The sequence below is a fragment of the Archocentrus centrarchus genome, unplaced genomic scaffold (assembly GCF_007364275.1).
Source record: "Archocentrus centrarchus isolate MPI-CPG fArcCen1 unplaced genomic scaffold, fArcCen1 scaffold_30_ctg1, whole genome shotgun sequence".
NCBI classification, from domain to species: domain Eukaryota; kingdom Metazoa; phylum Chordata; class Actinopteri; order Cichliformes; family Cichlidae; genus Archocentrus; species Archocentrus centrarchus.
In genome coordinates, this window is record NW_022060259.1 from 310279 (window position 1) to 329467 (window position 19189).

Below are 19189 nucleotides of genomic sequence, written 5' to 3' on the forward strand. Positions count from 1 at the left end.
AACTGCCTTTTGTTAGACCATACTTTGCAAAAGTCTTGAGTCTCCCCTCATTTCTTTAAATTTTGCTAGGAAATTGTGTCATGGTTTCCCTTTGTCCTCCAACTGTGGCACTTGCCTATCTTTCCTCTGTATGTGTGAGTGTGGGCATCCAGCAATTATCCAAACCCTTTTAGTGGCAGGCATGGCTCAAGGTATAGAGAGAAGATTTACAAATGCATATGACTGTCAAATATCATGCAGCCAGCAGAGTAGGATCCAAATGCAGGACGTGGGAGACAGAAAAAAGTATTGTATTGTATTGGCAATACAGGCCCTGTATTTGCTTGGTATCAGATTGATACTAAAATTTGCAGTATTGTGTACCACTACATAACATCCCTTTTGCTGACTTTCAAAGCCTTAAATGCATGTGCTGGAATCACTTGATATGCACAGATACATGCCCACGTAGGGTTTTGAGCCGAATTTCACGGTGCCATTTTTGCACAGATGCTACCCTGCAATAGAGACCACGCAGTGTTGTCACACTCCATCAGGTTCAGCTATGTTTTGCTGTTAGTTGCATGTCACTAACTTTATTTCTTACTCTACAGGAGTGAATTATTTTTTGACCCTTAATTTTCAGCATTCTGGATCATTAGATCCAGAATCTGCTGTCAATCCTGAACAAACTTTGCTCTGCGACAGAACTTATGGTCATGTTGCACCTAATTCTTTTTAGAGGATTTTGAGTTATCCTCATAAGGTTAGATGCAAATATGTGAATATTGTCCGCATCTCACAATGGTAAAGAATCCTTTATAAAAATTCCTGGATCCAGATTGGGATCTGAATTACCACCAAAATTTAATCCATTGTTTGTAGGTTGTGTATTTAGTTTATTCCACTGCACTGAACTGTAAAAACAAATGTGGCACACAGTCCTAAAACTTTTTGTTTAGTGTTTACAATGCTGCCAGTGCTTCTCTTTGTTCATGAGAAGGACCTGACCCATATTCTCTGTAAACAAGACAAAGCGTTACAATTTCTTACAATTAGTAAAACAGTTTTAACTGAAGTGAGTCTGTACAGTATACAAAGGATGCGGGACGTTTGTAGTTCGTTTTATATGGCAGGCTAGACCCTCCCATTTTGACTGACACCTCATTCGGCCAATCATATTACTGGCCGCACCAAATCACCTGACAAAGCTACGTGACACCCTCTGGATATTATTATTGGCTCTGTGAAACCCATTTCTTAACACAATTGGCCAAATGAGGTGTCAATCAAAATGGGAGGGTCAAGCCTGCCATATAAAATGGGACGTAGCCACTTAATAGGCTACGAAATGGGTTTTCCAGAGCCAATAATAACCAGAGGCCGTTATGTAGTTTTTTCAGGTGATTTTGGATATTTATACAGAAAGAAAATACAAAGTACTTGTGATTTATTAAGAAGAATGTCAGTTCTTCCTTGACAGTCTGTCTGTATAGCTGTTACTAAAATATTCAATTCAATTCAATTTTATTTATATAGCGCCAAATCACAACAAACAGTCGCCTCAAGGCGCTTTGTATTGTGGGTAAAGACCCTACAATAATACAGAGAAAACCCAACAGTCAAAACGACCCCCTGTGAGCAAGCACTTGGCGACAGGAAGAAACCTCCGAAACCTCCGGCAGAACCAGGCTCCGAGACGGGCAGTCATCTGCCGCGACCGGCTGGGGTGAGGGGAGAGAAGCTTGATCAAGCTTATAGTCAGGGCTGGATCAGGTGACCCCGAACCAGCCCTGAGTTATGCTGCTATAGGCGTAGGCTGCTGGGGGGTTCCCATAATGCACTGTTACTATAATATTAAGCACACTCTACTAACCCATACTGAATATCAATACTAGTGTTTCTGAATTGGGTTGTTTTCTTTGCACTGGTTCCCAGTATGCTTTACACACATTTAAGGTTTTGTCAGTAAGTATAAACAATGGTATTTTAGACATTTGTATGCACAGGAAGTTTTTTTTAAAGAGAAAATGATCAGATTTGTGAAGCTGATCTTCAAACATTGTGCTTAAATAATCACTGTTTATTCAGGTTTGGATATACGCAGTTGTTACAATTATTTTACGTATGCTCATATAGCTTTGTATTTGTGTGTGGATTGGAGCACACATTTGTGAGTTCTCAGAAGTTACGTGTGGTGGAATTTACCTTTCTGAATAAAATTATCACAAAAATCATTAAAGATTTTAACAACTTCAATACAAAAAAATCATCAACACACGAGTCACAGCAGGAGTCATAAGTCAAGTCAAAACTATTAATTCTATCTGGCCAAACAGGGACAGAGTTCTTAATGCTGAAGAGCAGCAGAAGCCTGACAACTAAACCCTACAGACAGTTCTTATAGCAAGACAACTGGAGCACCTGCATAAGCTCACACACACACACTGTTTACACAGCTTACACAGTACACGCACATATATGTTTGACTAACCTATGCTTTAAGCTGATCTCTGCAAAACATGGTACAAGGTACAAGCAAACAATGATTCTGCAAATGCTAAGTAAGTGAAAGTTCATTTAGGTATTTTTGTTATTTAGGACAATCTTGCCCAATTCACTAATTTACACAAGCTAAACAAGTATGATCTATTCCTCAGAGTAAGACATCTGCCACATTAATTCTTGAAAGATACAAAACATTACGTGATTAGCTCTGCATTATACCAATCATCCATCATAGACATTGCTTTATTTCTTCATCCTCTTCTTCTGAATTGTCAGCATATGGTGGAATCCAGTCTGGGGTTGGATACAAATCTAGCAAGTGTGCTAGAGACTCACCACTGAGAGGATGGTTTTCAAAATAGAGGCTTCTAGGAACCAGTGACTGGCTGCACTCCTCCAGAGGGGTTCCAAACTATCACACCACGAACATTGGTGGTAGCATTTGATACACAGGTGCAGCATTCTGGACCCAAAACTTTGCAAACACCCCCACCCTCCCGGTCAAACTAAGATCAAATCTAACGCCATTTTATTTTATATAATCATTTGCCACACTCATTTACCTCCCTCTGCATGAAGAAAAAGGCTATTACAGATTTATTAAGATGCCTTTCTACTACCGTGGAGAATGCAATTATCTCTTCCTGGGACCTGTATGTGCCATATCAGTATCAGTATGTTAAGAATTCTTGAACCTAAAGGGATAGCTTCACGGTGTTGTATATGATGGTGAACAAGCTCACTTGAGTTGGCTTGTCCATTCAAGGGAATATGATAGAGTGGCATCTTTCTTTAAGAAGTATTTCTCCCCTAAAACAGGAACACATGAATAGGCAAGGCTACCAGAAACTAAAAAGGTCTGATCTGGCAATGCAAATCTAGTAGTTTCACCATAGACATAAAAATGAAAAAAATGATGGTAATGAAAATAAATAAAAAATAATTTTACTTTTACAATGCCTCTCACCTATATGAAATCCATCTAGTGCATAAAATTAGACACAATTACTGACAATATCAGTTCTCTCTTTATGTCTGGTGCAGTTATGTGTGACCCAAGATTAGTGCTTGACTTTGAATGTTTTCGACAATCCGCTGCATAGCTACTTCATAATGGATAATTGGTATACATGTTCCTGGTCCCACTGCTCTGTCATGCAGTGAAAGATCCTGTTCCCATCCAGCCATCTTCTTTTGGGGCAATGGCATTGGCTGTTAGTTGTTCTGGCAGTCACATTTCTTGGTTGCAATTCATAGATAAGGAAAGATGCCATTACAATACTGTAAACACCAAAAGCACACACGTGCCTCCTCCAGGACTCCAACCATTTATCCTGAAGGGGTGCTGCCTGAGGTACCTGAGTCCTCACAGCTTTTGGTCTGGTCAGCTCAGCACTGATGGTCCCATTCTCTCATCCAGTGCACCTGCTAACTGGATGATAAGAACAGTGATGTGTAATATTAAAATCATTAAAATATTGTAAAACTTCAGCCTGGGATTGGTTAACAAATCCTGGACCATTATCACTACTGATAAGTTTCTAGTTTCTAGCTTCTAGTGTACCAATTTGTGTTTATAGCACATTCCCCCCTTGCCCACGTGGTCCTTACCATGGAACAACTTAGTGCACACACGGAAGAGAGCACAGGGCAAAAATGGCTGATTGTCAGAACCTTCAAGTCGTTCGTGTTTAGCCTTTAAGAACAACCTGGTTTACTCTGAAAGCTGCTTTGACTCCTTTAATAATAATAATAATACATTTTATTTGTGGGCACCTTTCAAGACACTCAAGATCACCTTACAGAATAAAAATGGCAAGAAAACAGTAACATAAGAACAATAAATCAGAATAAAACAAAACAATAAAGCAGCAGCACAGGAACAATGAAACAGTTTGTAAACAGAGTGAATGAAATTTGATGTGAATAATTATAGGTCCAGAATCTGCTGCCATCAGCAGATCATTGGTGATCTTAACCAGAGCTGTCTCAGTACTGTGTAGGGGATGGAAACCAGACTGAAATTCTTCAAAGAGATTATTGTCAGAAAGGTAAGTATAAACCTGGTCAGCCACAGTTTGTTCAAGAATTTTGGACATGAATGGTAAATTAGAAATGGGTCAGAATGCTGGGATTGGCACCAGGTTTCTTTAACAGGAGTAACTGCAGCCGTTTTAAGTGAAGATGGAACCTGACCAGAAGTGAGAGAGGAACAGATGATATGTTATTAAAGGAGACAGAGATGGTAACCTAGACTATATTGTTGCTCCTCTCATCCCCCAGTCCTTCTTGAGGACAATTTGGGGCCTCCTGGTCTCTGAAAGACTCCAGACAGCTTTGAACTTTTGCCAATTATTACTGCTTGTATAGTTTAGATTCAAACTTTTAAGCTTCCCACAGATAGCACAGGTGTCATCAGCTGAGCTGTTACTGGCCTTCCTTCAAACACTCTTTTCTTGGTTTTGCTCTTCTTTTCGGTGTAATCCTGTTGGGGTAAACAAGTCAAGCCACTGAAGTTTTTTTTCCTTTAGAGATGCCTTGAGTCTGGCATGCTCCAGAAGATACATAGGTTAAGCAATAGCTTCTCATTGTGCTTGTTAAATAGTTCTTTATAAAGTAATTTGTTCCTATATCCAAGCGTTTTTCCAACATTCGCATATCAATGAGCACATTGGAGGTAACTTAGAGTTCAGTATCTTACCCAGCCATTCTTCGGCATGCAGACTGGACCACACAGGAATTGAACTATGAAAAGCTTTACCTCCTAGTGCCACACCTAGGGAGATGGAGTGATTGGCACCATAAGCATGCAGCAGGCCTTTGAGCAGAAGGCTACTACACTGGACATCTTACTGCAACAGAAACTGGTATAGAAGATTCAAGAAGTATGTTTGTCCCTCTCAGCTTAGGACAGTCTTGATTATTTAATAGAAAGATAAGTGCCACCTTTGCATCTACAAACTTGGCTCAGAGGCTTACAGTATAAAACATATCCATTGGTTTCTGAAGCCTAGAGACAAACCAAGATTGTTTTTTGTGTTTTACAAACAAACAAAGAAAACAGAAGTACAGGAAAACATTTATTCATTTAATACAAATACAGCCACAGCAAGCAAAATGCCACACAAAAAAGTATTTCAAATATCAAAAGAAAACAATCAGCATTAAGCAAAGCAATGCTTAATGCTCAAAGTCAGCAAAGAGGAACTTGTGTTACATAACGTCACAGTTAAATGCCCTGTCAAAGACAGCTGCATCCGTCAAAGACTAATTCACAGAAATAAGTCACTGTCAAAAATACAGGTTTTTGCTTTCAGTGCATGTTTGTAGTGTCCAATCATTACTACATACTACCAACAGGAGTAAACAAAGTAAATTTTCATTCTTTAGGAAAGCATTTCAAGGGAAATTAACAGCTGCAACAAACTGTCCTGACTTCCTTATAAATACAATCATGGCATTTTCAGTTGTTTGCAATCTACTAAATGGGTGCCTGTCAAGAGTATTCTGTGTTGTGTAATTTGAATATTTTGTCCATTGTAATTGATTCCTTTCAGTTCTGGGTAACTAATATCTTTTTATGCCCTCCCACCCATGTTGGTTGGTTGGTTTACCCCCCCGCCCTCCAAACAAACAAAAAAAAAACAACACTACATATTTACCAATTAAAACACTGATTTAAAGCCTACCCTCTCAATCTTGTGGCTTTACTGTAATTTAAAAAACAAATAAAAAACATCAGCAATAATAAAACATAAGGGTAAAAATTTGGGTTTGACTACAGATTCAAGAAAGAAGGTCCTGAAATGCAATGTATGATGATTGTTCAGATGAAGGTCTACAAAATCCAGTTTTGACAGACATGAAATCATGCAATTTTACTGAAATTACTACAAAAGATAGAAAAATACTTCTTGTATTACAGTTGGCAGCAGACTGGCTGGGCTCAGAGGAGGTGGTAGTGAAGACTGGTTAGTGCAGCCAGATCACATGATGGAGCAGCCTCTCTTGGCAGTGGAAGGCTTTTCCTACAAAAATCAAATCTATAATCAGACTTTTAAAGCACACAGATATTCATGATTACTTCTAAAAAAAAAAAACAAACAAACAAAAAAACCTTTTTCTGGCAACAGGTAAACTGTACCAAATCATAACACCTATGACCTAAAATAGCAAATACTTTTCACATGCATAGCTTTAGATTGATATGATCTTGCCACTAAAATTTATTCAAATACTGCTTTTTCTCAACAGCCTCACACAGGGTTGCATGGATGCTGGAGCCTATCCCAGATGGAATAAGCTCCATTTACAGACAGCAGCATGTGCTGCAGGGTTGAGCGAATGGCCCAAAATTTGTGTTGTGCTGGCAGCCGCGCTCTGTATTTTATTTATTTATTTTTCTAAACACCCATTCAGTTGTTTGGTCTGTGCATCTACTCCCTAATAATCTTTTCTATTGATCGTGTAGATGTGGGGCGCTGTGAGTGTGCGACACCTGTGAGTGCTTCCTGGACAGTGTGCTGCACTTCATTTGATCCAGCAGTAAACCATGTATGCATTGCACAAGCTTTGAGTGCTTGAGTAGAAACCAGTAAGAACCAGCCCATTTCAGTCCTTTAATGTCTTTGACACATCTCTTACTTGGGTTTTAGTAAACAAAGCTCCAAGTCACCTGCTTGTGGAGAAGACTCGCGAGTTCTGGGAGGATCATTCTGAATTGACAGTCACAGATTTGGCTACACTCCTTTTACAAGTATCGACTTATATCTCAGCCTAAAGTACACTGCCAGTTTTTAAAAGGTTTAGGCCCCATTTACATAACACCCTTTCCACTGGAAACGGAGTCGTTTTGATGCGTTTCGGCCTGCCTTTTACACGGAGATGTTTCAGAAATGATCTGCGGTTACATGGAGACGGCAGAGATGATGGAAACGCTGTAGTTCCCAATGCCAGTCCACAAGTTGGCGGTGTGTTTGTTTTGCAAAGCTTGTTTATGCAACACGCGCATGTGTGGAGGGACTCAGTGGGATGCACAACAAAGATTTGTTCATTACAAAAGGGTCAATGTGAGAAGCTTTGTGTGGACTGATGAGGTTGGATTGCTGATGCACACAACACTAAATTGTAAAACTGCAAAAACACAGGAAAATATTGACTGGGAATCGTGCCATCCGAAATACGCACATATTTAAGTTAAAGTTTAAGTTAAGTTCAAAAGACTGAGCAGCACAAGAAGCACTAGTAAATCCGCCATTGTGATTATTGTTCTTTTAGCGCATGCGCGGAAAACTGGCGGTCCACAGTGCGCATGTGCGAGTGCCCTTGTTTCCAAAAAGCTGTGTAGTTGTCCGTTTACAAAGCCTGGACCTGCTTCCAAAACGCATCGTTTTCACGCCATTCTCATGTAAACAGGAGGCCGAAACGTATCAAACGTCATCGTTTTCATTTTGAAACAGTTTCGTGTAAATGGGGCCTTAATCTTGATGCCTCCCACTCTGCGAATTTCCACATTGTCACGGGTCGTCATCTAGAAACAGAGGCTGAAGGGCACAAACGTCGGAGAACATGCTCCCCTTTTCAAACTTTATTTCCTGTGCTGCAAACATATTTTATGATATAAACAAAACTACTGCAGCATCTGTGTGCGGCACAAGGTTATGAGCAATTATGAGCAGTAATTATGAGCAGCAATTATGAGCACGACGACAAGTACGCACTTTACGTCCTATTATCTGTGATATGAACTGATACAAAGCTGCAAGTTCAGCCTTAGAGCCCAACTTAGAGTCACAGCTGTGAAAATCGCATCGCTTTTCTTGTGTAATACACACCATGAAGTCAAATACCGGTAGAAAACTTTACATCGAGATGGCAGTCACGCCCTTCTGCTGCTTGTGTCACGCGTTCTTGTTTCCAGACCACCTAGCTTGCGGTGCTGGAGTTGAACCTGTTTTTCAGCCGAGCACCAAGTGAGTGTGCAGTGGGAAAAACGCTGAACCAAGCACTTGGCACTGGGTCAGTGGATTAAGTGCCTGTGTCAAAGATAGAGGGAACAGTTTACCCTGCCTGGGATATGGTTACCGGTGTCCCACCCTGAAACCAGGCCTCAAGAGAGAGCTTGAGGGAGAGCACCTGGACTCCATGGGCTAAGGCCAGATGCAGCCTGAAGAGGAGACATGGGCCTGCCCTCCTGTAGGACCACCACCCGTAGGAGGCATCAAAGGAGCCAGCTACAGAGTGTTCTTGGGCGGCGGCCCTAATGGACCAATTCTCAGCTATCGAGGCTGGCTACTGGGACATGGAATGTCACCTCCCTGGAGGCAAAACAGCCTGAGCTAATGCGTGATGTCGAAAGATACTGGCTACATATAATTGAACATCCTGGGCTCTGGAACCAGTCTGCTGGAGATGCTCTCAGTGTGTGGGCTTGAGCAAGTATTCTTGTATCCCTTGGGTCATTGCCTGTATGTTGGATTTTTCACTAGTGGACGAGAAGGTCGTTTCTCTGCACCTTCAGACCAGGGAACAGTTTCTGACTGTTTGCACTCATACGCCAAATGACAGTTCAGAGTACCCAGGCTTCTTGGAGTGATTGTCATTCTACTTGGACACTTTAACGCTCACGTTGGGCAACGATAGCGAGACCTGGAGGGGCATGATTGGGACGAATGGCCTGCTTGATCTGAACCCGAGTGGTGTTCTGTTGTTTGACGTCTGTGGAGACCACAGTTTGTCCATAACAAACACCATGTTCGAACACACAATTATGTGGTCCTGTTGGCTTTATCATGTGGTGGCCCCAAAGCAGACCTAGGACACGCTGGAGAGTGTATATCTCTTGGCTGTCCTGGGAACGCCTCGGTGTTCCCCCAGATAAGCTGCGGAGGTGGCTGGGGAGAAGGAGGTCTGGGTTTCTCTGCTTAGGCTGCTGCTCCCATGACCTGACCCCAGATAAGTCGAAGAAAATGAATGTGTGGATCTTAATGCCTCTCTCTGAAATACATCTGTATTTAGTAGCAGGACTTTAGACAGTTGTGGTAGCACCTTACCTGCTGGTGGAAAGCACCTTCCTCAATGGGCTCTACTCCATTATCATCTTCCTCACCCTGCTCTTCTACTGCAGTGTTATATGTAGTAGTTCTCTTTGCCACCTCCTGCCACACAGAGCATCAAAATCATTTAACACCTACTGATATTTCTGACTTGGTAATAGCAAATCATTGCTAGCAGAATAAGGAGGCAGCCCACTGAGCATCAATAACTGAAGGGGGGAGGGGGACTGGAGATGCCGTGTGTATGTAGTTTTACCTCTCCCTGAGGATTGATGAGCACTACACGAACATCTTCCCCTGAACCCCAGGAGGACTGGTTCTTCCACACCAGGTCTGTAGGAGGTCTGCTGCTCACACCAGCATCAGATGCCCAAATCTATACAGAACAAACACATACCCACAGTCATCCACCCATTCAACACAACATAACACTGAGTAACTATGAACACGCACAGCATCTGTAAAATCCAGACACAGACCCCGCCCCAAATTTTTTAAAATTACATTTCTAAACTGAAGACTTTATTAAACTGGATATCACATATTTAAAAGTTCTGTTAGACTTTAAGAGAGGATTTGAACATGACAAATTCTTAAACTCTATTTATCAAGTGGACTTTAATGCTCTTACCATCACTTTCTGGCCAGCCTTCAGCACATATTTAGGAGTAAACTTGTAGGTAGCTGAAGCATTTCCAGTGGTTTTGGTGATCTCATAACCCACCATTGCCTGGTCCTGAGACAGACAGTAAACTATAAATGTATCTAATATACAAAAATTACACTAGAAATCCGCATAAACACGAAGTGACATGAATCATGTCAGACTTGCCTCATCTCCGCCATTATGAACGCAGATGAATTTGCCATCTGTATCAATCTCATCAATGCAGATGGGTCCTGTGGCTGAGGCAGTGTGTGCTATTGACACTGAGCTGCTGGCTTCCTGTTCCTCCACATCAATGCGCTTTCGCTTTCCCTGAGTGGTGCGCACACTGCGACTGCTGGATGAGGCTCGGGACACTGTTACATGAGATGAAGGACTCGGAGACAGCTTTAGCCTAAAGGAGGGAAACACCAAAGTTAAATTGAGAGATTTGGGTAAACATAGCTTGTCAGAAGGCATCCCAAAAGGTGAGCCAAAGTTTTTGTTTTGTCACCTTTCTTCTTCTCCCTCCAGAAGCTTGCGGTAGGCATTGATCTCCATGTCCAGAGCCAGTTTAACGTCAAGCAACTGCTCATACTCTTCAAGCTGTTGCTGCATCTTGGCTTGGACCTCTGCCATCTCACGGTCTTTGTCTGCCAGCAGCTTGCGGCTCGTGTCTTTCTCCAGTCCCAATGCTGCCTCCAGCTCTGCTATACGATCACGCCAACCACGAGTCTGAATATTTGCAAGAGGATAGAGTTGAGCAGGCAAGTCCACTATGTCGCCCAGCAATGCTTTGTTGTGAATCAGATATCAAAACTCTTTAGCTACATTCATGTGTCCATGTTATTGGTAAATCTTTCTTTAGTATTTAGGCTAGGCCTCAATACCAGTCAGTATATGAAGCAAACAACTGTAAGTATGAAGTTGGGATATTTCTTTTTCTAAAAAACACATGTGTAGTCACATTTCTCGAGAGGCGCGCATCAGGTTACGTCGTATGTATAGGGTTCAGAGGAGATTTACGGTTATGTATGTAGAACCGACGCAGAACTCCAATTAGCTAGAGCGATAATTCTTTTTGCATATAAACCAGAAGAGTTACACTTGAGCTCCTGAGATTTTGTTTAATAGGAAGCCCAAAATTGTCCTTTGAGCTCCTTTTATGCTCTTCCTCCCCTTTGCATTCATGCTGGTCGGCATTTTGCTTTCTGTAGCCCTGTAAAATCAAACATGAACAGGACCATGAACCTTTTTCCCTACTCATACTTAGGGTGAATATACTCAAGAGTTGATTAAACAAACTCTGATGAGCCTTTTTGGAACAGTAAACTCAGAGCTGCCGATCTCAGGGTTAATCAAGTCAATTTCAATTTAAACTCAGATTGTTCAACATGCTTCCTGGACTAGTGCCTTGTTCAGTACTCAGACTCAGCACTGAGAAACATACTTTGTTTGGCTGTCAAAAATTAATGCCTCAATAAGACAAAACGCCAACCTCTTTCTGCAGACCTGCCAGCTGCGCAGTGAGGCTCTCAATCCTGAGAGCAGACTCTCTGAGTTCCTCTCGAGCCACGCTGGCTGACGCTCCATTCATCTCTGATAAACAATGCAGGTCTTCGAGCTGTAGACAAATGCACAGATGGTTTAAGATTCAACAGCAACAACGCAGTTACACACCCTGAAAGAGGAACTGAGAGGTGTCAGTCACTTCCTGACACGCAGGAAGTTAAGTGTTGTTTACTGTGCTGTTTGCCTTCTTATAGGTGACACTTAAACTTTAACATGATTGTTGGCTTTCTGTATATGAGCAGATTTCAACTGGTTTGTCAGCATACCACAGTATTTCTACTAAAATTTCTGGTGGGCTCCTTAACTCCAGTTAAAAGTATACTTAAGACAACTTTGTGTAAAAATTTTTGCTTTTTCATTCTGTAATGAAGGTCCTCTTCAATACAACTAACAGTAAAATATACATAGGTAATTTTAAGATTTGGCATGTTTTTGTTTCAGAGGTTTCTGTTGGCAGTCTTCCAGCTGGTACTGGTGAAGGTCTGCCTAGGAATAGAAATTTTGATTAATAAGTAAACATTTGTATTACAAGATTGGTTCTTACCTATGCTTTTTCCCCAGGGGATGTTCCAGCCAAAATAGTCCCCAGGCTTCCTGAGTGCCTATTAAAGGTTCCAGGTGGCACCAAGTAATTGAAGAGGGGATTGAAATGCTATTATCAGTTTTATAGTAGATTAGGGTGATAGGCCAAGTAGGGAAATATTTTATTTAATAGTTATCTTTGTAGCATTTGATGTCATACTAATAAAGTTGATAAGTTGTGTGTTTAATTCATTAGTTTAGTTTAGTTTAGTGTGTAACCCCAGAGAATGTTTGGCTTGGGGGTTAATTAGCAGCAGTCAATAAAAGTCTGTCAGTTAACATAAGACTGTTGCTGGAACCCTGCCCACCACTGGGCTGCATTGTTTTATGATGTGTTATGGTTTGTGTTCCAACAACACTTATGGAAGAGTCATCGAGGGAAGAGTTTACCCTGCCCAGGATAGGGTTACTGGGGCCCCCACCATGGAGCCAGGCCTGGGGAGGAAGCTCGAGGGACAGCGTCTGGTGGCTGGGCATTACCCCGTGGTGCCTGGCGGGGCACAGCCCAATGAGAAGGCCCAGTCCGGAAGTTCAACTCCCACCTCTGGCAGAACTTCAACAGCATTCCAATGGAGGCTGAGGACATTGAGTCCGAATGGATCATGTTCCACACCTCCATTGTTGAGGCTACTGCTCTGAAGCAAAAAATCTGTGGTAGGACTTCAGTGAGGCCATGGAAAAAATGGGCAGCCTTGAAGCAATTCTGGCAAACCAGCAACTCAGGTGAGGCAAGCAGTGCTCTACTCACATGTTATATAGGGCGGGTGGAGTGCTGCGGACTTCAACTGATGCTATAGTCGGGTGGTGGAAGGAATGCTTTGAGGATCTCCTTAATCCCACTGACACCTCCTGAAGCAGAGCCTGGGAACGAGGGGGAGGACTCACTTATCACTGGGGGTGAGGTCACCAAGGTAGTTAAACAACTTCTTGGTGGCAGGGCTCCTGGGGTTCCTGAAGGCTCTGGATGTTGTAGGGCTGCCTTGTTCGACAGGCCTCTGCAATGTCACATGGAGATCTGGGGTGGTGGTCCCCATATTTTGGAAAGGGAACCAGAGGGTGTGCTCCACATGGAACTTCAGCTGTTGCCTTTGGGGGAATGTACGCAAATATTGTTATAAGTTGGACTTCATTACTGTTGGCGGCTGACCTTTGTCACCAATTCTGTTCATAATTTTAATGGACAGAATTTCTAGGCATAGCCAAATAGCAGAAGGCTTCCACCTTGGTGGCCTCAGAATCTCATCTCTAAGGTGGGTGCTAATTCTCATGCCAGACATTTCAAACTCGGCTGTGAACCATTCCACCGCGAGCTGGAGGCCACCACCCGATGAAACCAAAAGGACCCCATCACCCGCAAAAACCAGAGATGAGATTCTGATGCCACCAAGGCAAAAGCCTTCTGCCACTTGGCTATGCCTAGACACTCTGTCCATAAAAATTATGAACAGAACCAGTGATAAAAGGCAGCCCTGGCGAAGTCCAACACCCACAGTAAATGATTCCAACTTATAACAATACTTGTGTGCATTCCACCCAAGGCAACAGCCGAAGTTCCATGTGAAGTTCTCCATTAAACTGATGCTAGAATACAGACTAAACTTCCACAGCCATTCATCATAATTTAAGGAGACTAATCACGTTTGACTCTCCTCTCTCCACCTGACTGGAAGCCATCCTGAACAACCCCGATCACTCACTTTATAGCATCTTTGTGCAACAAAAAAAAAAAAAATTAAAATAAACCCATCAGTACTAGAAGACTCCTCTCCATTGTAAAATGGAAAGATACAGAAAATCACTTGTGCCCACAGCTATCAAGGTAAATTGCACATGCTAAATATTTTAAATGTTTTCTAGATTTACGGGTATGAATGTGTGTGTAAGGAGGGAGTGAGCTGTGTGAATAAGATTGTTTTTACTGTATTTTTCGTGCACTGCGAGCGTAACCAAAAACAAATTCCTTGATTCTGATTCTATCAGGCTTCTCAATTCTCATACAAATATCAGATGAGCTGTCAGACATAAATTTCCCTCTGGGAAAAATGAAGTTATGCTGTGCCAGACAACATCTGTGGTGGATTTCTCTGGGCTTCCTCTGGTTTTAGTTTTCCCCATTTTTCCTATTATGCCCAGGTGGTCAGGATGACATATGCCAATATAACTTCTAGATATATTGTTTGACAATCAACATACTTGGGTCGTGTCAGTGCAGTTTTGCACCACTGGGGGGGGGGAATACATTTTATACCATCATCTCTGATTATTTGACTGGTGTCTGATAATTCACAATTTATGCTTTGGAGTATATCGTGGTGGTGGGGTGCGGTTTGTGGCTCAGCAGCAGGAAAGGGGTGGCATCAGGGAGGTTGGCTGGCACAGCTGGCCGACATGACCTGATTCTCTCCATTTTTATATGCAGTAGCGTGCTGTGACCGGGTGTGCGTTGAAGAAAGACTGGAGCCTGTCAGCAGAGAAGCGGCAACAGTGCACCAGAACGGACCAGGCACAACTGTACAAAGCAGTAAACAGCACAGAATCTGTGTTGTGTAAATAAAGGAACATGTAGTGAACAAGACAGACCATCAACGGTGTAGATGTGCTATAATCAAATAGTTACAAGTTCACCGTACAAGACAGTCAGATGCTTTTCAACATGGTATTATGTAAATGGAATTTGTATACTGAGATTCTGTGTGTTCATACTTTAGCTATATAGGTGCTCTCCATGTTCTCCTTGTAGACCTTGAGCTGCTCCTCAGTCTGAGCCCTCATGTCAGCCAAGGCCCGAGTCAGTTTAAATTCATACTCTTCCTTCCTTCCAGAATCCAACTCCACCATTCGGCTCTCATAGCGCTGCCGGGTCTCCTTCACTTCCTGTAGCACAACACAGTCATCATTCATCTCAGCTTATTAGACACAATCATGAAGGAAAATTTGGGTGAATTTCATGATTGCTCAAAACAAGCCAAACAGCACATTATAAACTGATTTCAAGCTCAATATAGGGGGTGGGGTCCCCTTTTCTCATTTTGATGATGGGTCAACGTAGCTGCTTCATTCTATATCTGTTCATCTGAAACAGTGCAGAAGCCTGAGTGTGAACTTTTGTGCGCATACAACACCACAAGTCATGTCCCAAGTATCAGTTATACCCATTGAATGATAGCAAGGCAAATTATTATTAGATTCACATTAAATCTAATGATATTCAGTTGGTGCATTATTAGGAAAACAAGTAAATGAAGAGGAAAAAGAACCTGAATTAGTAAGCTATTGGCAATACCTCTGGGCATTGCAGACCCCAGAGATCACTGCTCATGGGCAGTCAAAGCCTCACCTCCTCATGCATGCTCTTACGGAAGTCTAATTCCTCAGTCAGACTCTGGCAGCGGTTTTCCAAGTCAACGCGCAGGAGCATCTCATCTGAAAGGTGCTTCTTGGTCTGAGCAAGACCTGCATCCAGCTAAGAACAAATGTACAGGTAGTACTTTAAAAATATGTCTAGGTGAAAGAAAAGTGTGTTCAAAGAGAGCAATAAGAGGAAAAAAAAATATCATGTTACAGTAATGCTGTACCTCCTGTAGCTGTTCCTGCAGATCGGCCAGTGTGACATCCAGGGCCTTCTTTTCAGACAGTGCAGTAGCCAGCATAGCCTCTTTAGTGTTCAGCTGAGCCTCCAAGTCCTTCAGCCTGGCCTGACTTCCTGCTGCCTCAGAGTCCTTCTTGTTATAGCTGAAATAAGGCAAGGTCGGAGCATGCAAATGACAGCTTTGAATTGTAGATTTATTTTACACCACTACATCTAAAAACCACATTCACCAACCTAAAATCACACACAATAATACCAAATGCAAAGTTCATGCAAATTAAAAACAGACATCAAAAGTTGAAATTTAAACAAAATACAAGTTTTAAAAGTAGCATTATATTAACTGCAAAACTAAACGTCATTCACAAAGTTTCATTAATTGATCCACAAAGTATCTTCTACAAGCCACCAGGCACGAATGACCATTAAGGATGAAAGTATGAGTGTAGGGCTGCAACTACTGATTATTTTAGTAATAATCAAGTATTTTATCAATTATTCCATTGATTAATAGAGTAATCAGATAAGACATACTTGTCTTATTAACAGTTCATCTGCATATTTTAACTTTTGCAGATCTGCTGCAGATGTTTCTCTGTGTGAAACAAACAGCGGCGGATGAAGCAGCTACAAAGTTCACTTTTCTTCACGTTGCTGATTAGGTGTTTGATGAAGGCCTCCTCCAGCTGTTCCCCAGTAAAGGTTTTGATGGCATTTACAGGAAAAAGCACTGCTGCTTTGGACGAAAAACATTTCCTTTCGCTCCACCTGAGCTCACCATGTTGAAAACGGCTCCGCCTCTTTGCGTAGATACCAGAACGGACGGCTATTACCACAGTTTTCTAGCAGGTGCCGCCATAAGCTTTTTGTGTGTGCAGTGCTGAGGAGCTGTCAATTGTGAGGGAGAAACTGTCAACTCTGAATAGAATGGATTTTGTTCTGATGAGAAGGAACTCATCACTGTTTAAAGAAAGTTTGCGGTGAACCAAGATTTGATTTCAGACAAGCAGGTGGTGGTGGTTGCAGTGGTGGTGGGGAGTGACGAGTTAGGTTTGTGAATAAAGAGAGTATCATCCGCGACGCAGGTGGATGAAATGCTCTGCTTACACGGTGACACTTGAGTGCTGCAGAATTTAAAGGAAGGGTCAAAGCAACAAATTTGTGTTGCGGATTTTTCATAATTGAATCATTCGAGTTACTCAAGGATGCGTTATAGAGCAGAATAACATCAAGAAACAGACAAACTGAAATTGAAATATGGGGTCCATGGACCAGTCGTGCCTGAAATACCAGTCTGTGAACTAGACTGATATTGACAGAAACATGCTCTATTTATAAAAAAAAAATTATACTTTATATTACAGAGGAGGGCAGAAAAATTAATAACTAATATATTAATAACTTTTGGTCAGCACTACATGTAAATTTAAACACTTTACTCCAGAAAAAAAAAGGTTGATTTCAGGTGGACTCTCCTCTTAATTACGGAATAATTTTTAAAATATTAGCATATGAATTATAGACTTCATATCAAACACACAACAAGTGTTGTGTTTTAAAAGCTCTAAGGCCCACAAAGTAAACAATGAAACCACTTTACTGGGTTTGTGAATAAATTGCAGTTATAGTCGGTGGGCCGACATCATATTAAACTTTATGGATTAAGAATAGGATGTCACTCATGTTCATGTGTGTGTGTGAAAGCAGACGAGCAAATACTTTTAGCAATATTAAAGTTCATCTTCTTATTGATGGCATGCAGCACTGGAATCTATGGAAGTACTGCTTGGCCTATAGCCAACTGCACAACTGAAACGAACTTAGAAGTTTTTAAATAAAGTTTTTCTTTTTCTGATGTCCTGAAAATGCAAAACTCCACTGGCTGTCAGTGCCACCTGCTGTCAACAACCAAAGCATGATTTCCCACGCACAATATTTTCTCTGTTAATCAATATATGCAGATCTGCAGATGACTCTAAGCTCAACAACACCTGTAGATAGCAGATTTATGCACCTCTTAGGCTCAACCAATTAATCTAGCCACCTTAGACAGGTTGCCAGTTTGCTAATATCTTCCAGAAATGTACAAAATCCTGTTCAGAGGTGCCATATTCAAAATGTTTATAGTACTACGCCTTTTATACAAAACAAATCCATAAATCAGCAAACATACAGGAATTCCTCTGACGACTCACAAACCAAATTAAGACAACAACGCAGTAGAAGACGCCGCATTTATGTTTGTTTTAATCAAGCAGAGTTTGAATGACGCTCTCAGATGAGCAAACGTAACCCCGGACGGACTTGACGTGCGTAATGTTGCAGAACTGGCTCGAAAATCAAAGTCAGCATACAGCCTTTCGCTAACTATACCAAGTTCCAGTTCTTATTAGCCCGAGTAACAGGATTAAAGTGTTAGAGGCTTACTTCTGCAGAAGTTGCTCATACTGGGATGTGATGTTTCCCAGCTCTATCTGTAGCCAGGCCCGCTCCTTGGAAGAGTCATCTAAACACCTTCTGGCGTCGGCTAGCTCCGTCTCATACAGTGCCTTCAGTCCAGTTACCTCACGACTCCTCACATCTTCCTTCTCGTCAATTTGCAGGCGGAGTACGTCATTTTCAGATTCCAAACTGCGAACCTTGTCTATGTAAACGGCCAGGCGGTCGTTCAGGTCCCGGAGCTGTTGCTTCTCCTGTAATCTAGTTATCCTGGTCGGGCTCAGCGGCGTACCGCTGCCACACGTGCTTCTCTGACCGGTAGGAGTTGCAACCGTAGTCGCCATTGTAGTGTTTAAATAATTTGTATCAAAGACAATTCCAAAATCAAATCAAGATTCCACTTGCGTAAAGGAATCGTTTTATATTTAAGACAACAACAACCAATACTTAAGAAAACTATCCTGACCTAACCAAAAGAAAGAGCGGTTTGGCTTCCTAACATGGCGACTCATTGAAAATGTTACGTTGTGTACCATTAGCCAATGGCATAGCTTGACGCAATGCGTTCTTTCAAATTCAACTTTTGGGTTTATTTGTAGGTTTGACCGAGGTACACCGGAAATCTTCAGCGCAGGCGGAGTCTTCGTCCGAACGTCCCGGCATTAAAAACAAGCGTTTCCTGGCGCAAGCGAAAACGGCTGAGCTGAAATTCATTTTTATCGTCTCCCCCCGCTGAACTATCACAGAAATAGTAGTGGTAATCTGAGGGGTTAATCTAAGTAATGCGATCTTGTGCACTTAAGTCATTTGACCCCCCCC

The 19189-nt window shown here is 41.9% G+C and overlaps 1 protein-coding gene across 1 annotated transcript; it reads right to left on the reverse strand.

The window, feature by feature from the left end:
- Nucleotides 1–5554: 5554 nt before the first annotated feature.
- On the reverse strand, nt 5555–18892 carry lmnb1 (lamin B1). The gene is made up of 11 exons (XM_030723984.1): nt 18359–18892; nt 15918–16074; nt 15680–15805; nt 15046–15216; nt 11687–11812; nt 10703–10923; nt 10375–10603; nt 10174–10278; nt 9799–9918; nt 9540–9644; nt 5555–6515 (listed from the first exon to the last, which is right to left on the reverse strand). Exons 1-11 carry the CDS (start codon nt 18712–18714, stop codon nt 6474–6476), a joined length of 1758 nt encoding a protein of 585 aa, XP_030579844.1. The 5' UTR covers nt 18715–18892; the 3' UTR covers nt 5555–6473.
- Nucleotides 18893–19189: the final 297 nt, after the last annotated feature.